Source organism: Symphalangus syndactylus, chromosome 22 (assembly GCF_028878055.3).
Source record: "Symphalangus syndactylus isolate Jambi chromosome 22, NHGRI_mSymSyn1-v2.1_pri, whole genome shotgun sequence".
In the NCBI taxonomy this organism is placed as follows: Eukaryota; Metazoa; Chordata; class Mammalia; order Primates; family Hylobatidae; genus Symphalangus; species Symphalangus syndactylus.
This window is the reverse complement of record NC_072444.2, coordinates 34461624-34476504: the sequence shown is the minus strand read 5'-3', so window position 1 is coordinate 34476504 and position 14881 is coordinate 34461624. Positions and strand designations below refer to the sequence as shown.

At 61.2% G+C, this 14881-nt stretch overlaps 1 protein-coding gene across 2 annotated transcripts in view; it reads left to right on the top strand.

The window, feature by feature from the left end:
* Positions 1-12973, top strand: part of SKI (SKI proto-oncogene) — a 79526-nt gene extending 66553 nt beyond the window's left edge. The window contains exons 2-7 of one of the 2 annotated variants that reach the window (XM_055261031.2): positions 5756-5881; positions 6070-6185; positions 6630-6892; positions 7091-7383; positions 8792-9022; positions 9363-12973. In XM_055261031.2, coding sequence (XP_055117006.1) covers positions 5756-5881; positions 6070-6185; positions 6630-6892; positions 7091-7383; positions 8792-9022; positions 9363-9551 — 1218 coding nt within the window. In that variant the 3' untranslated portion in view covers positions 9552-12973. Of the gene's footprint in view, positions 1-5755; positions 5882-6069; positions 6186-6629; positions 6899-7090; positions 7384-8791; positions 9023-9362 lie in introns of both variants that reach the window. The other variant, XM_055261030.2, reaches the window with a different exon arrangement.
* The last annotated feature ends 1908 nt before the right edge of the window (positions 12974-14881 follow it).

The window sequence follows — 14881 nt, the reverse complement described above, 5'->3', positions numbered from 1 at the left end:
CCAAGGAGCTGGCATTATAGGCGTGAGCCACCACGCCGGGCCCACGGCTGAAGTTTGGGTTGTATCCTTTTAAGGAATAGCAGATGGGTTTTCTGCCACATGGAAGAGAACCTCAGCGTAGCAGAGTGTTGCTGGGACACGTGCTTCAGGAGCAGGGCCACAGGCAGGACCTCGAGTGCCCAGCCCGGTCACCATGCTGCGGGCGGCCTCTTGGGAACGTCAGAACGCCAGCACAGGCGATCTCCTCGGAACCCAGATTGTGGGCGATCCTGCCGCTCCACCTGCTGTGGCCCCAGGGCTGCACCACCACGTGAACTGTGGCTGGCAGCTTCTGGAGGCTTCTTGGTGCCTACAACATCTGCGCCACTCCATAGCGTTGACCATTGGTGGCAGCCATCCCCTCCATAGGCCCGTGGCCCCTGTACAGAGACAAATTGGCGCTCACGGGCTCACCCTGCGAGGCAGCATCTGTGTCTGCAGGACTTCCCGGCCCTTGGCTGCATGTTTCCCTCCAGTTCCCATCATGGCAGCTGTGCCTGGTTGCGGACGCTGCATGCTGAGGAGAGGAGGCGTGGGCCCGCCCTGTGTGCATGGGCGGGTCTGAGACTGACCACTCCCATGGCGCATGCATTCCCTTGGAGGGTCCCCTGACCCCATGGCTGCAGCCTGGCAGGAGAAGACGCTGAGGGGACGCACGGGAGGGGTTGCAGAGTGGGCTGTGCTGTGGGGCAGGCCTTGGGGTGTAGCCGCAAGCCATGGGTCCATCCCCCCGCACCAGGGTGCAGTTTTGACACCGGGTGGTCATGGGCTGAGCATCCATGCAGGTGTGGAGATGGAAGCCTGACCCACAGAGCTTGGCGGTGGCCCCTGGACTGACCTGTGGGATGCTCAACCGCTCTGCCACTGTGCGTTGTTCACATGTGAAGCTGGCGCCACACAGGCCTCAATGTCTGTTTCAGCCGAATACGTGCGCGCCCTCGTGGGGGCTTGAGGGCACATCTGGCCACTGGACACTGGGGTCCTGGGGTGACTGAGGTTGGTGCCCTCCTGACAGGTCTCTGGGCTGCAAGTTGAACAGAAAACTGGTTTTCTTCACTCTGCGAAGTTCCCTGCGGTTGTCCCTGTGGTTGGAGGAAGTTGTGTTGACATCATCATGGGTGCTGCTGTGTGCCTTTCCCTTGGAGCAGGTGTGGTCCCCGGCTCCTGGATCGGCCACCCGTGCTCAGGATGGTCTGGGGTGTGGCCGTGGCCTGCCCCCGGGCCGGGCAGCTTCGTCAGCAGCTCCCTGAGGCAGCCTGAGCAGAGGCAGGACCCTGCCTGGGTCCTGTTTCCCACCTTGTATCCTTTGGCCCTAATACGGGTTCCCGTTCACCAGTGAGGGCAAAGAGACCAGTCTAAGGGGAGGCTGAAAACTCGCAGGCAGGCCTGTCTGGCCTTGGGGTCTGGGTGCTGCTTCCAGGCAGACCACATCCCAGGTGAGGTGCAGACATTCAGAGACAGACGTGGCCGATCCTGGCTGCTGTATCAACGCGCCCACCAAATGGGGCCTTCTTTGATCATCAATGAAAAGAATGTGCCTGTGGTGGGGGCGCATGTGCCAGCTTCCAGGCCGTGAGCTCCTTGGTGCCCAGACCTCACCCTGCGGTGCCTGCCCACGACTCACTCCCGCCTCCCCGGAGTCTTGCCCTGGGGGGTCCTGGTGTGGGAGCTGCCTTCTGTTGTCGGGTGGAGCCTTGCTTGCTGGTGCCTGTGAGCCCTGGGTGGGTGGATGCTGGGTGGTCGTGGAGGTTCACAGCAGGCTCTACATGTGGTGGTTTTGTTTGGATTTGGGGTGTGAATCCTCTCAGCAAAGGCTGACTCAAACCCCAGTGTTCAGAAGTTTCGAGGCAGCGACCGTCAGTGCCGAGTGGCCAGCAGGGCGGGGATGCGGTGTTGAGCCCCATCATTCAGCTTCAGTGTGTGGAGAAGGCCGGAGCTGTGGGCATCAGCTCAGGGACCCGAGTGACCATCCCTGCCTCGGGGGGCCACACGGGCAGGCAGGGCAGCAGCTTGTGCCCATGTCCTCCTCACGGGCTCTGGAAGTGAGAGGCGCTGAGGCCACAGTGGGAGAAGCAGCCGAGCTGACCACCCGGGCTCTCGGTGCCCTGGGAGGAGCTGTTGTTAGGACATGTGCAGACTGGGTTCAGCCTGTCTGGGGTGGCTCAGGTGCCTGGGGACAGAGGCCAGCTGTAACCGCTGCTGCACTCGGTCCTGGGTTCAGCACCCTCCGCCTCTGTGGCGTCTCCCTCAGCAGCTGTCCAGGACTCCAGCCTCCCTGCCAGGGTAGGGGACATGGAACGTCTCTTTGCTCTGGGGGGTTGAGCTCTTGTGTGTGTGGACCCTGTGGGATCTGGCAGGAGAAGCAGCCGCCACTCATGTTGAGCCAGGGGCCTGGGGAAGGGAGATGGCAGTTCTGTGACCTCCAGACTCCCTTTCCTCATTGCAGGGGACGGGCCAGCATTTCGCTCTGAGCCCTGAGCATCTGCATGTGTCAGGCAGGAAAGGGTCCCCAGGGCCTTCTCGATGGCTCTTCTCTGTTCCTGGCACCTTACAGGCCTGACACGTAGGGCTCCCGAGGGTGGGGTGTGTGTTTTTGGAGAGCGTCTTTTCTGAGACCCCTCCCATGGGGAGCTGGTGGCTTGCTTGTGGCAGTGTGGCAGTGTACTGTGGCTGCCCAGTCCTCAGCAGGTATCCACTGCTGGCTCCTCACCTGTTTGGGCCACCGCCTCTGCATAGGTCCTGTGGGCTTTGCGCAGGGACTGTTCCATCAGAGGGCCCAGGTGTCCACAGTCTTGGGCCCGCTATTCCTCAGCCCTGCCCTGCCCTGGCAGGGGGGCACCTGTACATGGGTGCAAGCTCACACTCATTCCCCGGGTGCCTGCTGGCTGGGTAGCTTGCCTGGTCATCTTTGGGATGTGGGGAAGGACTCCAGGAGGGGAAGTGGCCGTGGGGCCGTCTGGCCTCTGCTGTGCAGCTGACAGTGGCCTGAAGGGCTTTGGGATGAGGCTGCCCCTTGCAGGCCTATCCAGGCCCAGCCCCATTGCTTTGGTGTGTCAGCTCCAGAGCCGTGCTCCTGCCTCGTGGCCTGTGGGCTCCAAGGGCCGGTTTTGAAGCCCCAGGAAGGGTCACACCAGAGGCAAGCGGTCGTAGCTGCTCTTCCCAGAGTAAGACTCAGCCGTCTGTCACTGGGTGTGGTTTTGTCCCTGACCGACAGCTGACACTGGGGCCCCCAGGGGCGTTGGTAGGGCAGGTGGCATCCCAGGCCTGAAGACGGCTGTCTGCTTCCTGGGGCTTTGAAAACCAATACTGCTCAGGTGACAGTCCCTCTGAGAGTGTCACTTCCTCTGGCCGGCCCACAAGGGTGCAGACACCTTCTGTTTTACACATTCCCCTCCATTTCTCTGATGCTGCAGAGAGCCCGCTCTGAGAGCCGGGAGCCGCCTGATGAGGGGTCAGCGGGGGTCTTAACGGGGTCAGGTCTCCGAAGGCCCGTCCTGGCTCCCTGAAGACCAGGAGCCTCCCTGGCCCCAAGGATGGCCCCGAGCTCATCTGCCTCAACCCTCCAGATCCACAGGGTCCTCGGCCCAAGGATAGCCCCGAGCCCGTCTGCCTCAACCCTCCAGATCCGCAGGGTCCTCGGCCACCCCCACTGAGTGGATTGGGCTCAGGGCCCTGGGCCCTGGGCCTACGGTCCTCCCGCCACCTCCACAGGGCGGCTATTGGGTCCCCGCCAGGCAGAGCCGTGTTCTCAGGCGTTGGCTCACATGGAGGGGTGGCCTGAGGCATCTCCTTCCCCTCAAGGAGTCTCTGAGTCTCCCAGAGTCAGCGCCGGCTGTTGTGGCTTTTCCCCGAGTGAGAACTGAGCCGAATTTCCACCCCCGTTTCAGTGGCTGCTTAGACAGGAAGCTCCACCCAGCTGGGCGTCCTCGGCCTTCTGTGCCTCTTGGGAGGGTCCGCATGATTCCGGAAGGGGCTCTGCTGCAGCTAGGCTGTCACCCGCCCCTGCTGGGCACAGGCACAGCACCCTGCGGTCAGGGCCTCCACCAGACGTCACCAACACTCACTTCCCCTCGAAAGCCGCCACATAGAGGGGGTATTTTCAGTGTCTTTTTTCCTGAACAGCTATTTTAGTGTCTCTGAAAAGAACCATCCACAGCCGGGGCTGCCATGAGTCTTCAGGGGCTGCCTGCCCTTCGTCCCTGGCCCTGTGCGCCCGAGCACTTACCTTTCTCCCTTGGGCCCAAGTCAGAGCCGGGCACCTGCCCCTCCCCTGGCCCCACCCTGCTTGTTCCCTGAGGGCTGCAGGGTGGGTGCATGTGCTGCAGGGGAGGCCACAGGCTTTGACCAGATCTTCCCCCAGGGCCCTCCATCCCCATAATTGGAGCACCTTGATGGACAGCCTGCCCTGCGCCCCATCTTCTCCCTAGGGAAGCAGGGTCCCCGCTGCCTCCGGGAGGCTGGTTCCTGATGCAGTGTCTTCTCCTAGAGTCCTGGAGGTGGGAAGAGCCCCCGGCCCTGAGTGTGCTCTGTCCACCAAGGCTTCCTGGCTGAGGGCAAGGGCGGAGCCCCCACTGCCCGACTTTGCTGCCTCTGCTTGAGGTTGGCCTCGGCAGGGTGAGTGGGACCTCACCCCTGTGAAGGGCCCCTTGCCCTGTATGGCCTGTTCTGTGTTGGCCTGTGGTGTAGACCTGGCGCCAGCTGCCCTGGAGACTCTGTGCTGTCCTATGGGGTCTTTGGCAGTAGAGGAATGGCCGATCTTACACAGACTGCCCTGTGATTTTGCTTGGGAAGAGACCTTGGGTCTCAGTTGTGCCTTGCGGGCAGCACGTCTCAGGGATCTCCAGCTGCAGGGCTGGGGGAGTTCGCATTTGCCTGAGGCTGGATGTACCGGCTCAGGCCCCCAGCACACAACCCGCATCACTCACTGGCTCTTGGGGGATGTGCCTGGGCACCTGACACACAACACCTAGTTCTGGATGGGCTGGGTCCGGGCACCTTTGCTAAGCTTCCTCCAGCAGCGGGGCTGGCAGGGAGCGAGGCAAAGGTGTGTATGGTGCCATCCTGCAGAGCCAGGCTCCTTAGGGATGGTGTCCTTCGTTTTGAAAATGTTTCCTTCCCGTGGGGAGGGGGCAGCCAGAATGCCCACTCTTTAATGCACCGGTGCCAGTGGCCCACAGGGACACAGTGTCCCCTCCCCGCGAACCACGGCCCTGTGCCGCAGCTGCCCTTCCCAGACACATCCGTCGTGAGTGGCTCTCGCCACGCTGTGGCTGGTTGAGCTGAGTGCCCAGCGCAGGGCACCCTCTGAGAACACACTCGGGTTCTAGGAAAGGGGTTTGGCAGGAGAAGGCCGAGGGACTCCGGACCAGGCTGAGCCACTGTGGAAGGGGAGAGTGGGTCTCGGTGCTCCATCCGAAACCCGCTGCAGCCGTGGCTGAGGTTACCCGGAACGGCAGGACAAGGTCCGCTCTGTTCTCTCGGAGATGACTTATCCTCAGCACAGCCTCCACGCACCTGTTGCGCGCGGCCTAAAGGCCTTTATGCAAAGTGGACTTGGTCTTCTGGGGGGTGCCCTGGAATCTGCCTTCTGCGCCACTCAGGGTCCTTCATGGCTGGAGTGCCTGGGGCTCTCACTGCCATGGGCTGGCTACGGGGCTGGTGGAGGGACCCTGCCCCAGGAACCACAGGTGCCAACAAAACCTTTCATTGATCACAGGTCTCCTCTGAGCCCCCGGCCTCCATAAGACCCAAAACAGACGACACCTCTTCCCAGTCCCCCGCGCCTTCCGAAAAGGACAAGCCGTCCAGCTGGCTGCGGACCTTGGCCGGCTCTTCCAATAAGGTGCTGTGGGGCCTGTCGGGGTGCTTGGGGTGTTGGGTGGTGGGTACCGGGCCCTTCTCCTTGGGCAGACCCAGCGGCTGGCGGCTCCGCCTGCCCCCTACTGAGGGCCGGCACCCGGCGCAGCCTCAGGGACATGAAGTGGCTTGTTTTTCTCCTGGTCACTCACACAGACGACTCTTTCTCGACAGAGCCTGGGCTGTGTTCACCCTCGCCAGCGCCTCTCTGCTTTCCGACCCTGGTCCCCTGCGGTGTCAGCGAGTGAGAAAGAGCTCTCCCCACACCTCCCGGCCCTCATCCGAGACAGGTGAGTGGGCGCCCTTCACAGGTGTTTCTGATCACGGGGGAGGCCCCACGAGGGCTGTGCATGCGGACACGCCCATATTTCTGCAGGCTGGGTGCCCAGACGTGCCGCCTTTTGGTCAGGGCAGTCTCGGTGTTGGTTCGTTTGGCTGGCATCAGGGTGGGCACGCCTAGAGCATTCCCTGTGTTCTGGGTGGATTCGTGGGTGGAGCCCTGTCTGTTGGGCACAGCTTCTTGATGTGTTGGTTGGCCTGTGTCTGGCCTTTGCGAGAAACCCGGCAAGCAGAAAACGCTTATGGGTTCTTAAGAACTGAAAGCTTGACTTTAAGATTCGGAGCTGGGAAAAAGTCTTTCCTCTTTAACACCTTCAGAGGGGGTGCGCGCCAGGATGGGTCTGGGTGGCGCTGGGGGACAGAGGCACCTTCCCGACACCCGCCTGCCCTTCCAGCTTCTACTCCTACAAGAGCTTTGAGACAGCCGTGGCCCCCAACGTGGCCCTCGCACCGCCGGCCCAGCAGAAGGTTGTGAGCAGCCCTCCATGTGCCGCCGCCGTCTCCCGGGCCCCCGAGCCTCTCGCCACTTGCACCCAGCCTCGGAAGCGGAAGCTGACTGTGGACACCCCAGGAACCGCAGAGACGCTGGCGCCCGTGGCTGCCCCAGAGGAGGACAAGGACTCGGAGGCCGAGGTGGAAATTGAAAGCAGGGAGGAATGTACGTGTGAGTTGCTTTCTGTGCCTACCCCCTGTGGGCCGTGGGCTGTGGGGGTGGCACTGGCTGAGGGGGGTTGGTCGCCCGGGGGTGCGTTGGCAGCCCCATGTTTCGCAGGTTCGTCCGGGAGCGGCGCGTCTCCCTGGTGTGGAGCTGCCGGGCACTTCCGTGACTTCGTTTCTGTCTCTGCTTCCTCCTCAGTCACCTCCTCCTTGTCCTCGCTCTCTTCCCCGTCCTTTACCTCATCCAGCTCCGCAAAGGACCTGGGCTCCCCGGGCGCGCGTGCCCTGCCCTCGGCCGTCCCTGACTCCGCGGCCCCCGCCGACGCCCCCAGTGGGCTGGAGGCGGAGCTGGAGCACCTTCGGCAGGCGCTGGAGGGTGGCCTGGACACCAAGGAAGCCAAAGAGAAGTTCCTGCATGAGGTGGTCAAGATGCGTGTGAAGCAGGAGGAGAAGCTCAGCGCAGCCCTGCAGGCCAAGCGCAGCCTCCACCAGGTGAGCGGGGTGAGTGGTGCTGGGAGGTCCAGGGTGCGGGCAGTGAGCACAGCCTGCACCAGGTGAACGGGCACAGGTGGTGCCTCCTCCCTTCGTGGCTGCCCCATGCGCTCCTCTCTGCCTCCACCTCAGTGGGCCTGCCTGGGACCTTGGGGGTCCGTCTCCCGAAAGCTGCAGCTCTGGGTATGGTGAGCCCTTCAGTGTCCCCAGGCCGAGGGACATCCCAGGAGGCCACTACATTTGGCTTGACCACAGCTTTCCCCATCAGGATCACACACCCTGCGTGGTGGCCCCACTAAGGAAGTAGCCATGTTCCTCTGGTATAAGGAAGCCCGGGCTATTTTTAGTGGCAGAAAGAGTTGAGAGCAGCTGCGTGGAGACAGTTCCTTGCTCTGTGTGCTCCAGGAGTGGGCGTTCACGCGCTCCGCCAGCAAGACCTGGCGTCTGCAAAACACAGGCGTGAGGGGTGTGCTTACTAAAGCCTGGTGTTCCAGAAGGCAGCTCCCGCCAGGCCTCCCGAGTAGGAAGGAGAGGGCTCGGCCGGCACAGACACACACACCCCCACCTGCACGCACTGCTTCTCTGGGCTCTGCCTCATGGTTCTCACGCTGCAGCTCCGGTCTCGCGCCTCCTTTTACGTTGTTTAGGTTTCTTTCTGATGCGGTTCACAGGCAGAACTGCCTGGGGAGACAGGTGTGCAGGCGGCCCAGCATTCACCCAGCCCCGGCCTCGCTAAATTCACACCTCGGCGGCGTCTGGCAGCTTCCGCGGCGTGGGCTTTAGCACAACACAACCCTGTTGGCCCTCAGAGCTGCAGGGTTGCCGACGTGCCCCCCTGCGCGTGCCAGTCCCTCGCCCCAGCGCGTCCCCCGCCACTGTTGTCCTTGATTCTGGTTGGAGGTGTGATTTCCCACATACATATTCAGCGTGGGGTGTGAGTCACACGGATATTTTAACGGGGGGAGTGGGGGGGCTTGCGGAGGCGCCCGGCGGATGGACGTCTCCATCTGGCTGCGTGGAGAGACCCGGGGCCCTCAGATGGTGCGATGTCTGAGGCTGCCCTCCTCACATTGATGGGAGCCAGGGCCTACTTGGCTGGCTGCCCCCAAGGGGAACGTGGCCCTAAATAATCGGGGGAGGCCCCGTCGCAGCCTCAAGTGTGACTGACTCAGGCCCTCAGGTTTAGCACAGCCGCTGCAGACCTAGCAGAAACTCAGGATAGGGGTCTGAAAAGCCCTTGTGGGGTGGGGGCACCACACGGGTTGGGCTGATGGCGCACTGGGGGCGGGGTTCGAGGGCACATTGTAGATAGATGACCCCACGGGGTGGGCTGAGGGCTGCTGGCCATGGTGGGGGGGGGGTGCTGGGACCGGCTGGGCAGTGACCCTGAGCCGCTTCCGGCCCCCAGGAGCTGGAGTTCCTACGCGTGGCCAAGAAGGAGAAGCTGCGGGAGGCCACGGAGGCCAAGCGTAACTTGCGGAAGGAGATCGAGCGTCTCCGCGCCGAGAACGAAAAGAAGATGAAAGAGGCCAACGAGTCACGGCTGCGCCTGAAGCGGGAGCTGGAGCAGGCGCGGCAGGCCCGGGTGTGCGACAAGGGCTGCGAGGCGGGCCGCCTGCGCGCCAAGTACTCGGCCCAGGTATGCGGGTGGGGAGACTGAGGCACGCAGCACGGTGGGCGTGGAGCCCAGACCGTGTGGGGCCGCCGTGGGCCCCGGTGGCCAGTCCTGTCCAGCCGAAAGGCCTCGGAACAGAATCCAGGCCCGGGACCACGTTCAGTGCGTGCCCCCCTGACAGGCACAGGGTGGGTGTTTGCTGGGCCCTGCGTCTTGTCAGTCTGTGTCCTGGCAGGTGGAGGAGGGGCCGGCACGCGGCATGGGGGAGGCACAGGAGCAGTGCAGGAGCCTCAGGTGGGAGAAGCAGCGTTGGGCCGGGGCGGGGCAGCGAGCAGGCGCTGCTAACCACTCAGCTCCCTTTCAGATCGAAGACCTGCAGGTGAAGCTGCAGCACGCGGAGGCGGACCGGGAGCAGCTGCGGGCCGACCTGCTGCGGGAGCGCGAGGCCCGGGAGCACCTGGAGAAGGTGGTGAAGGAGCTGCAGGAGCAGCTGTGGCCGCGGGCCCGCCCCGAGGCTGCGGGCAGCGAGGGTGCTGCGGAGCTGGAGCCCTAGATTCTGTGCCTGCCGCCGCAGCGCCGCCGACAACGCGGGTGCAGGGGGGCGCGGCTGGGCGGTGCAGCTCTGCCCGGCTACGCCCCTGCAGCCCACACAGCACAACGTCTTACTGTGCCTATTACCAAGCGAGTGTTTGTAACCATGTAGTTTTGGAATCCAAAATTTTCTACTGGCCAAGTTCAAGTGAGCAAGCTGTGTACCCCAACTGCAGCTGGAGACGGGGCCAGCTCGGCGGCCTGCTGGTCTTCTGCTTGCTGGAACAGTCTAACATTTACAGTTTTGTTATAAGCTATTTAAAACCAGTAAGGAGACTTGAAATTCAGAAAATCAACACATTTTTAAATGACTAACTTTTAAAATCCCCAACACATGACGCCATCTGAAGACCCGCAACGGAGTGGGGGTGGCGGCCGCCCCACCCTCCCCAGCCGGGGAAGCCATCACAGCTCATCTGCCCGCGGCTGCGTGAGGACAGCAGGGGTTTTTCTTCAGAGTCTATTTTTTCAGCGACAAGGACCCAGGTCTTCCTGCTGCTGCCAGGGAGAGCAGGGACAGTGCCGCGTGCGAGATGAGCTCGAACACTGCCCGCCTTACTGCCGCCCACCCCGCCCGCCACGCCGCCATCGATGCCAGCGCTGTCCCCACGGGTGCCAGGAAGTGCAGAGCCACACACGAGCTGCCCCAGAGCTGAGGGGACGGTCTTCGGCTCCTCTGCACCCCGTGATTCTGCCCACGCTCCTCCACCACGAGGCACTGACCTGCGTCGGGTGGTGACCGTGGCTGGCGGTCACACCCTCAGCCCCTCAGGCACACGTGCCGCCTGACCGGGCGACCCTTTTCAGTTCGGCAAACATCGCTCCCTTCATTTTGGGACTGAGGCTGCAGCATTAGAACAAAAACAGCATTATTTCAATTTTTCTTTTTTTTTTTTGTTCGTTCATTTAAACGTATATTTAGAACTGCACTTTGTCAACAACCTTCCCTTCTCTTTCTATTCCCCAGTGAACTGAGGTTTTTACCGATTTATAGAGCAGTCAAATCCGAAGTGCTCGAGTGCTTAGAAACCCCCTCTGGTGCTTGGTTGAACAAGGGAATCACAAGAAAACGAAAATGCAAAAACTGAACTTCGGGGGTCGTTCTGTGCCTTCCAGCATCTTGTACAGTAAATCCTGACTTGTGTCTTTTTACCCCCAAGATATCTGTCTTCAGTAGCGACTGAATCTGCCACTCTCAGAATAAGTTCCTTGCATTTATTCCAAATAATCTCGTTTACTCTCACTGTTTATGCAAATTGTATAAGGTTTCCTATGCCCAAGCTTGAAAAATGATTTCCCAGTAGACAAGAGGCGGCTACCCATCCTACAGTTAACGGTATTTATTTACATAAGAAGATCTTACAGGAGTTCTTTGCTTGAATCCATTCTAACACCCGCGGCAGCTGCACGCGCTCACGGAAGGTGGAGGTTACTCGCCCAGGTACAGACGACCTCGGGGCAGTGACAAGCAAAGACCAGAGACTGCTGAGCCCTCGCGTCTGGGTGGCGGAATTGCCTGCGGGGTTTTGCCCTTGGTTTACTGAAGGGGGTCTTGGTTGCTGCTGAAGCCCCCCACCCCTTCTAAAAGTGCAATGCAAAAGGGACATCATGTATATGCAGTGTTTGTTTGGAATTTTCTTTGCTTTTATTTTCTTTGCGGTTGTTCTGTGTGCATGGATTCCACACCTCTGCCGTAGGTAGATCCGTCAGCGGGCATTATTACCGTGTCTTGTAAAGGGTCGGTTTTGTTATGCAACACGCAGAATGCTGTTTTTAGCCTTGTTTTACCAGAGTTGTTTTTTTTTTTTTTTCAGTTATTTCTTCAAGGGAAACTAAATGATTTAGTTGGAGCAAAGCTTTAAGTGTGTTGGCGTGCTTCTGTGTGGCTGTCCTGTGTCGCCAGGTCGAAGATCACAGTGAGGTAGAGGCCCTGCCCCATCCCCAGGGCCGCCCGGCTTGCTCCGTTTGCTTTGAGTTTTTAGACCCCAGAGGGAGATGAACTTTTCCAAGCTGTGTCTGGGCCAGAGCCTCTCCTTGCCCTTGCTCCATCCCGATGGTCACCGTTGGGTCCACGCCTCCACCGCCCCATCTTGCCCCAAACGGAAAGCGCTGTATCTGCAGTGGCAGCCCTTCCCCACTTCGGCTCTGGGAGGGTCCAGCCAGTGTCACCCGGGCCCACCCTTTCCTGCAGCTGCCAGGCCCATGCGGTCAGTGGGACCCAGAGGCAGGCAAGGCCCTCCCTGCACCAGCCACTGTGGCTCGGGACCTTCCCAGGCAGTTCCTGCAGCTCTTGCCTCGGCTCACCAGGGTCGCTTCCACTGTCGGGCCTGAGGGGGCAGCTGTGGCTGCAGGGCTGCTCTGGACTGAGCGGTCCCGGGCCCCGAGAGGTGCACGCCTGGCTCCCCTTGGTACAGGTGCAAGTCCGTTTCCTTTCAGCAGAAGGGGGAAGAGGTGTCCGCTGCATGGGCTGCTGACTCCTCTGTGTGTGAGGCCCTTCATCTAAGTGATTGTGTATTCAGTTTCTCATTATATTTCTATACTGAAAGAAGATTTTTAACGAAGGGAAAAACAACAGCAATAACATATCTCTGGAGCAGCTAACTCATACACGTAATGTCTGCTTTTCGTACAGAACTAGCCAATGTAAAAACAGTTCACCTGTAAATACTTTTTCCTTTTTCACCGTTGTATTATACATGTATATGCTGGGTCCTTTTTCAGAAACTCTTTTCTTACCTGAGAGTTGTCTTGTTTTCTGGGCTGTTTTTAACTGAGGAAAAAAAAATGCTTTCCTGCTGGGGGGCGGGGGAGACGGAGAAACCCGTGTGCGTTTCCCATGTGACCTCCTCCTTCCTGTGGGTCCAAGCCTCGGCCCCCCCACCCCCTCCTCCCTGTGGGTCCGAGTCGCGGCCCCCCCACCCCCTCCTCCCCGTGGGTCCGAGCCCCGGCCCCCCCCCCACCCCCCTCCTCTCTGTGGGTCTGAGCCCCGGCCCCCCCACCCCCCTCCTCCCTGTGGGTCTGAGCTCCGGCCCTCCACCCCACCCTCAGCCCACCAGGGTCCAGGGAGACGTTTGTTCTCGCTTTAAGTCAGGAGTCACAAATGAATTTTTTTTTCAATTAAGGAAAAAGCTCCATCTCTACCTTTAACATCACCCAGACCCCCGCCCCTGCCCGTGCCCCATGCTGCTGCTAACGACAGTATGATGCTTACTCTGCTACTCGGAAACTATTTTTATGTAATTAATGTATGCTTTCTTGTTTATAAATGCCTGATTTAAAAAGAAAAGAAAGAGCTTGGCATATTTATCTATTTCGCTGTGTACCTGTTAGTCCTTCCCCGACCCCGAAACAGATGACATTGTACAATAAAGGACTTTGAGAGGACCGCGGGACAGCCGTGCGTGCGCCCACCACAGCCCTCCCCAGACCGGCCACACACAGGCGGCTGGGACCCCCTCGCGTTCAGGCCATCGTGTGTGGGGGCGCTGTCAGAGGTCAGATTGTGGGCCTTGAAGTCTCCGTCGACCCTGAGGGCACGTGGGGCCCAGGCGGCCGCCCTGGCACAACTGCTCTCTCACCTAGTCCCCGTCCCCTCTGAGCTGGGCAAGGCCACGGTTTCCTCTGCGATTCAGGAAGCTTGCGCTCCCTCCTTGTAGCACTGGATGTGGCTGGATCCCTGGCTTGAGGCCACCGTGGCCTTGGCCAGGCTGGGAGGAAGCCCCACAGAGTGCAGTGCCAGGACAGAAGATGGGATGGGGCCTTCCCGGCTGGGCCTCCACGGGGGCCTCTGAGGCCGCACCTGGGGTTGGCCAAGGTCCAGCTCCCGCACGGACAGACCTGTCCCCAAGGGGTGGATCGCCAGCTCCCTGAGGAGCTCCTGGGTTACTTGCGGGGGAGAGGGGAGGTGGCATCAGAACCCTGGACCCCAGCGAGTTGCCCTGAGGGAGACACAGAGGTCCCTTCTCCCCACCTGACCTCACAGGGGGGCCTTCCCAGACCCCTGTTCTGGGGAGTGGAGGTGCCGTGCCGCACGCCAATTTCATGGAGGCACAGCCCCGGGTGGGCTCCCTGGGGTGCCAGGCCACCACCTCTCTAGGCTTCCTTAGGCCACCACGTCCAGCCCATCCAGGCCCTGACAGGTCATCTGGGCTGTGGTCTGAGAAATGCATGGGCTGGCAGGGGCTCCAGCCGGACCCTCTCCCCAGCCTCCTGGCACAATTCCCAGATTCCCATCTCTTCTCTCCACCCCTTGGGAAGTGCCCCCAAGCTTGGGGCTAGAGCAGACCTGGCCCTCCCCTCACTGCCACATAGGGACTTCCTTCCCTGCCCAGGGCCCCAAAGGGTCCATAGAGTCCCCACGGAGGGGGTACAGGGTGGCCTCTAGACCACACAGGCCCACCCCAGCAGGCCTCAAAACACCCACTCCACGTGGGCCTGGCTTCCCCATCCAGGCTCGGCCCCTGGGTGTTGGGGGCAGTGGGCTGGGGCGTGGGCCGAGGGGAACATGGGCCACAGCAGGAGTGGGTGTGGGCTGGTCCTGGGCACTTGCATGTTCTGGGGGGCAGAGGATGGGCGGCTCCAGAGTGCCGCTGGCAGGACCCTGAGACTGAGTCAGTTGTGAGCACAGAGCCCCAGTCTGGGGTCCAGTGCAGTGGGGAGGAGTTGGGGAAGGGCTGGGCAGAGGTCCTGGGTGGGCCTCGAGGGCCGTCCCTGTGGCCACGTGGGCACGCTGTCTCGGAGCTGAGCACGGCAGCGCGCTTGATGACGGCCCTCCCGGAGGCTCAAAGGCACTGCCTCCAGCAGCCACACGGGGGCAGGGAGGGCGGTGCTCTGGGCTCAGTTGTTCCCCAAGCTGCCCCAGGCTTCTCTTTGGTGTTTACCTTTGGGTATAAACTTTAGAGCTTTAAAGGGCTCTGGCCACCTGCTGAGCCAGGCCAGCTGTCCCCCAGGGTCAGAACCCTCTTCCCAAAGCTGTTCCAAAGGGGTCCAGGGGTCTCCTGAGCACTGGGGGACAGGAGGCCTGGGTGGGAGAAGCTTCCTGCCTCCGTGCCAGGGGAGGGCAGAGGTGGGGGGAGAGGGATGGCCCTCCCCACCCTACCTCTGCATCCTCAGGCTCAGGACTCTCAGCATTCACACCTGCCTGGGCCTCTGCAGGGACCACGGGTTAGTCCTCCAGCCTCAGCTCCCTGGAAGGGCAGCTCCCAGTACCCCTGTTCCTGGCAGTGCCTGTTTCCAAGCCCCCAAGAGCTGGGGTCTGGGGAAAATGAGCTCAGGGAAGGGGATGGGGGTTCC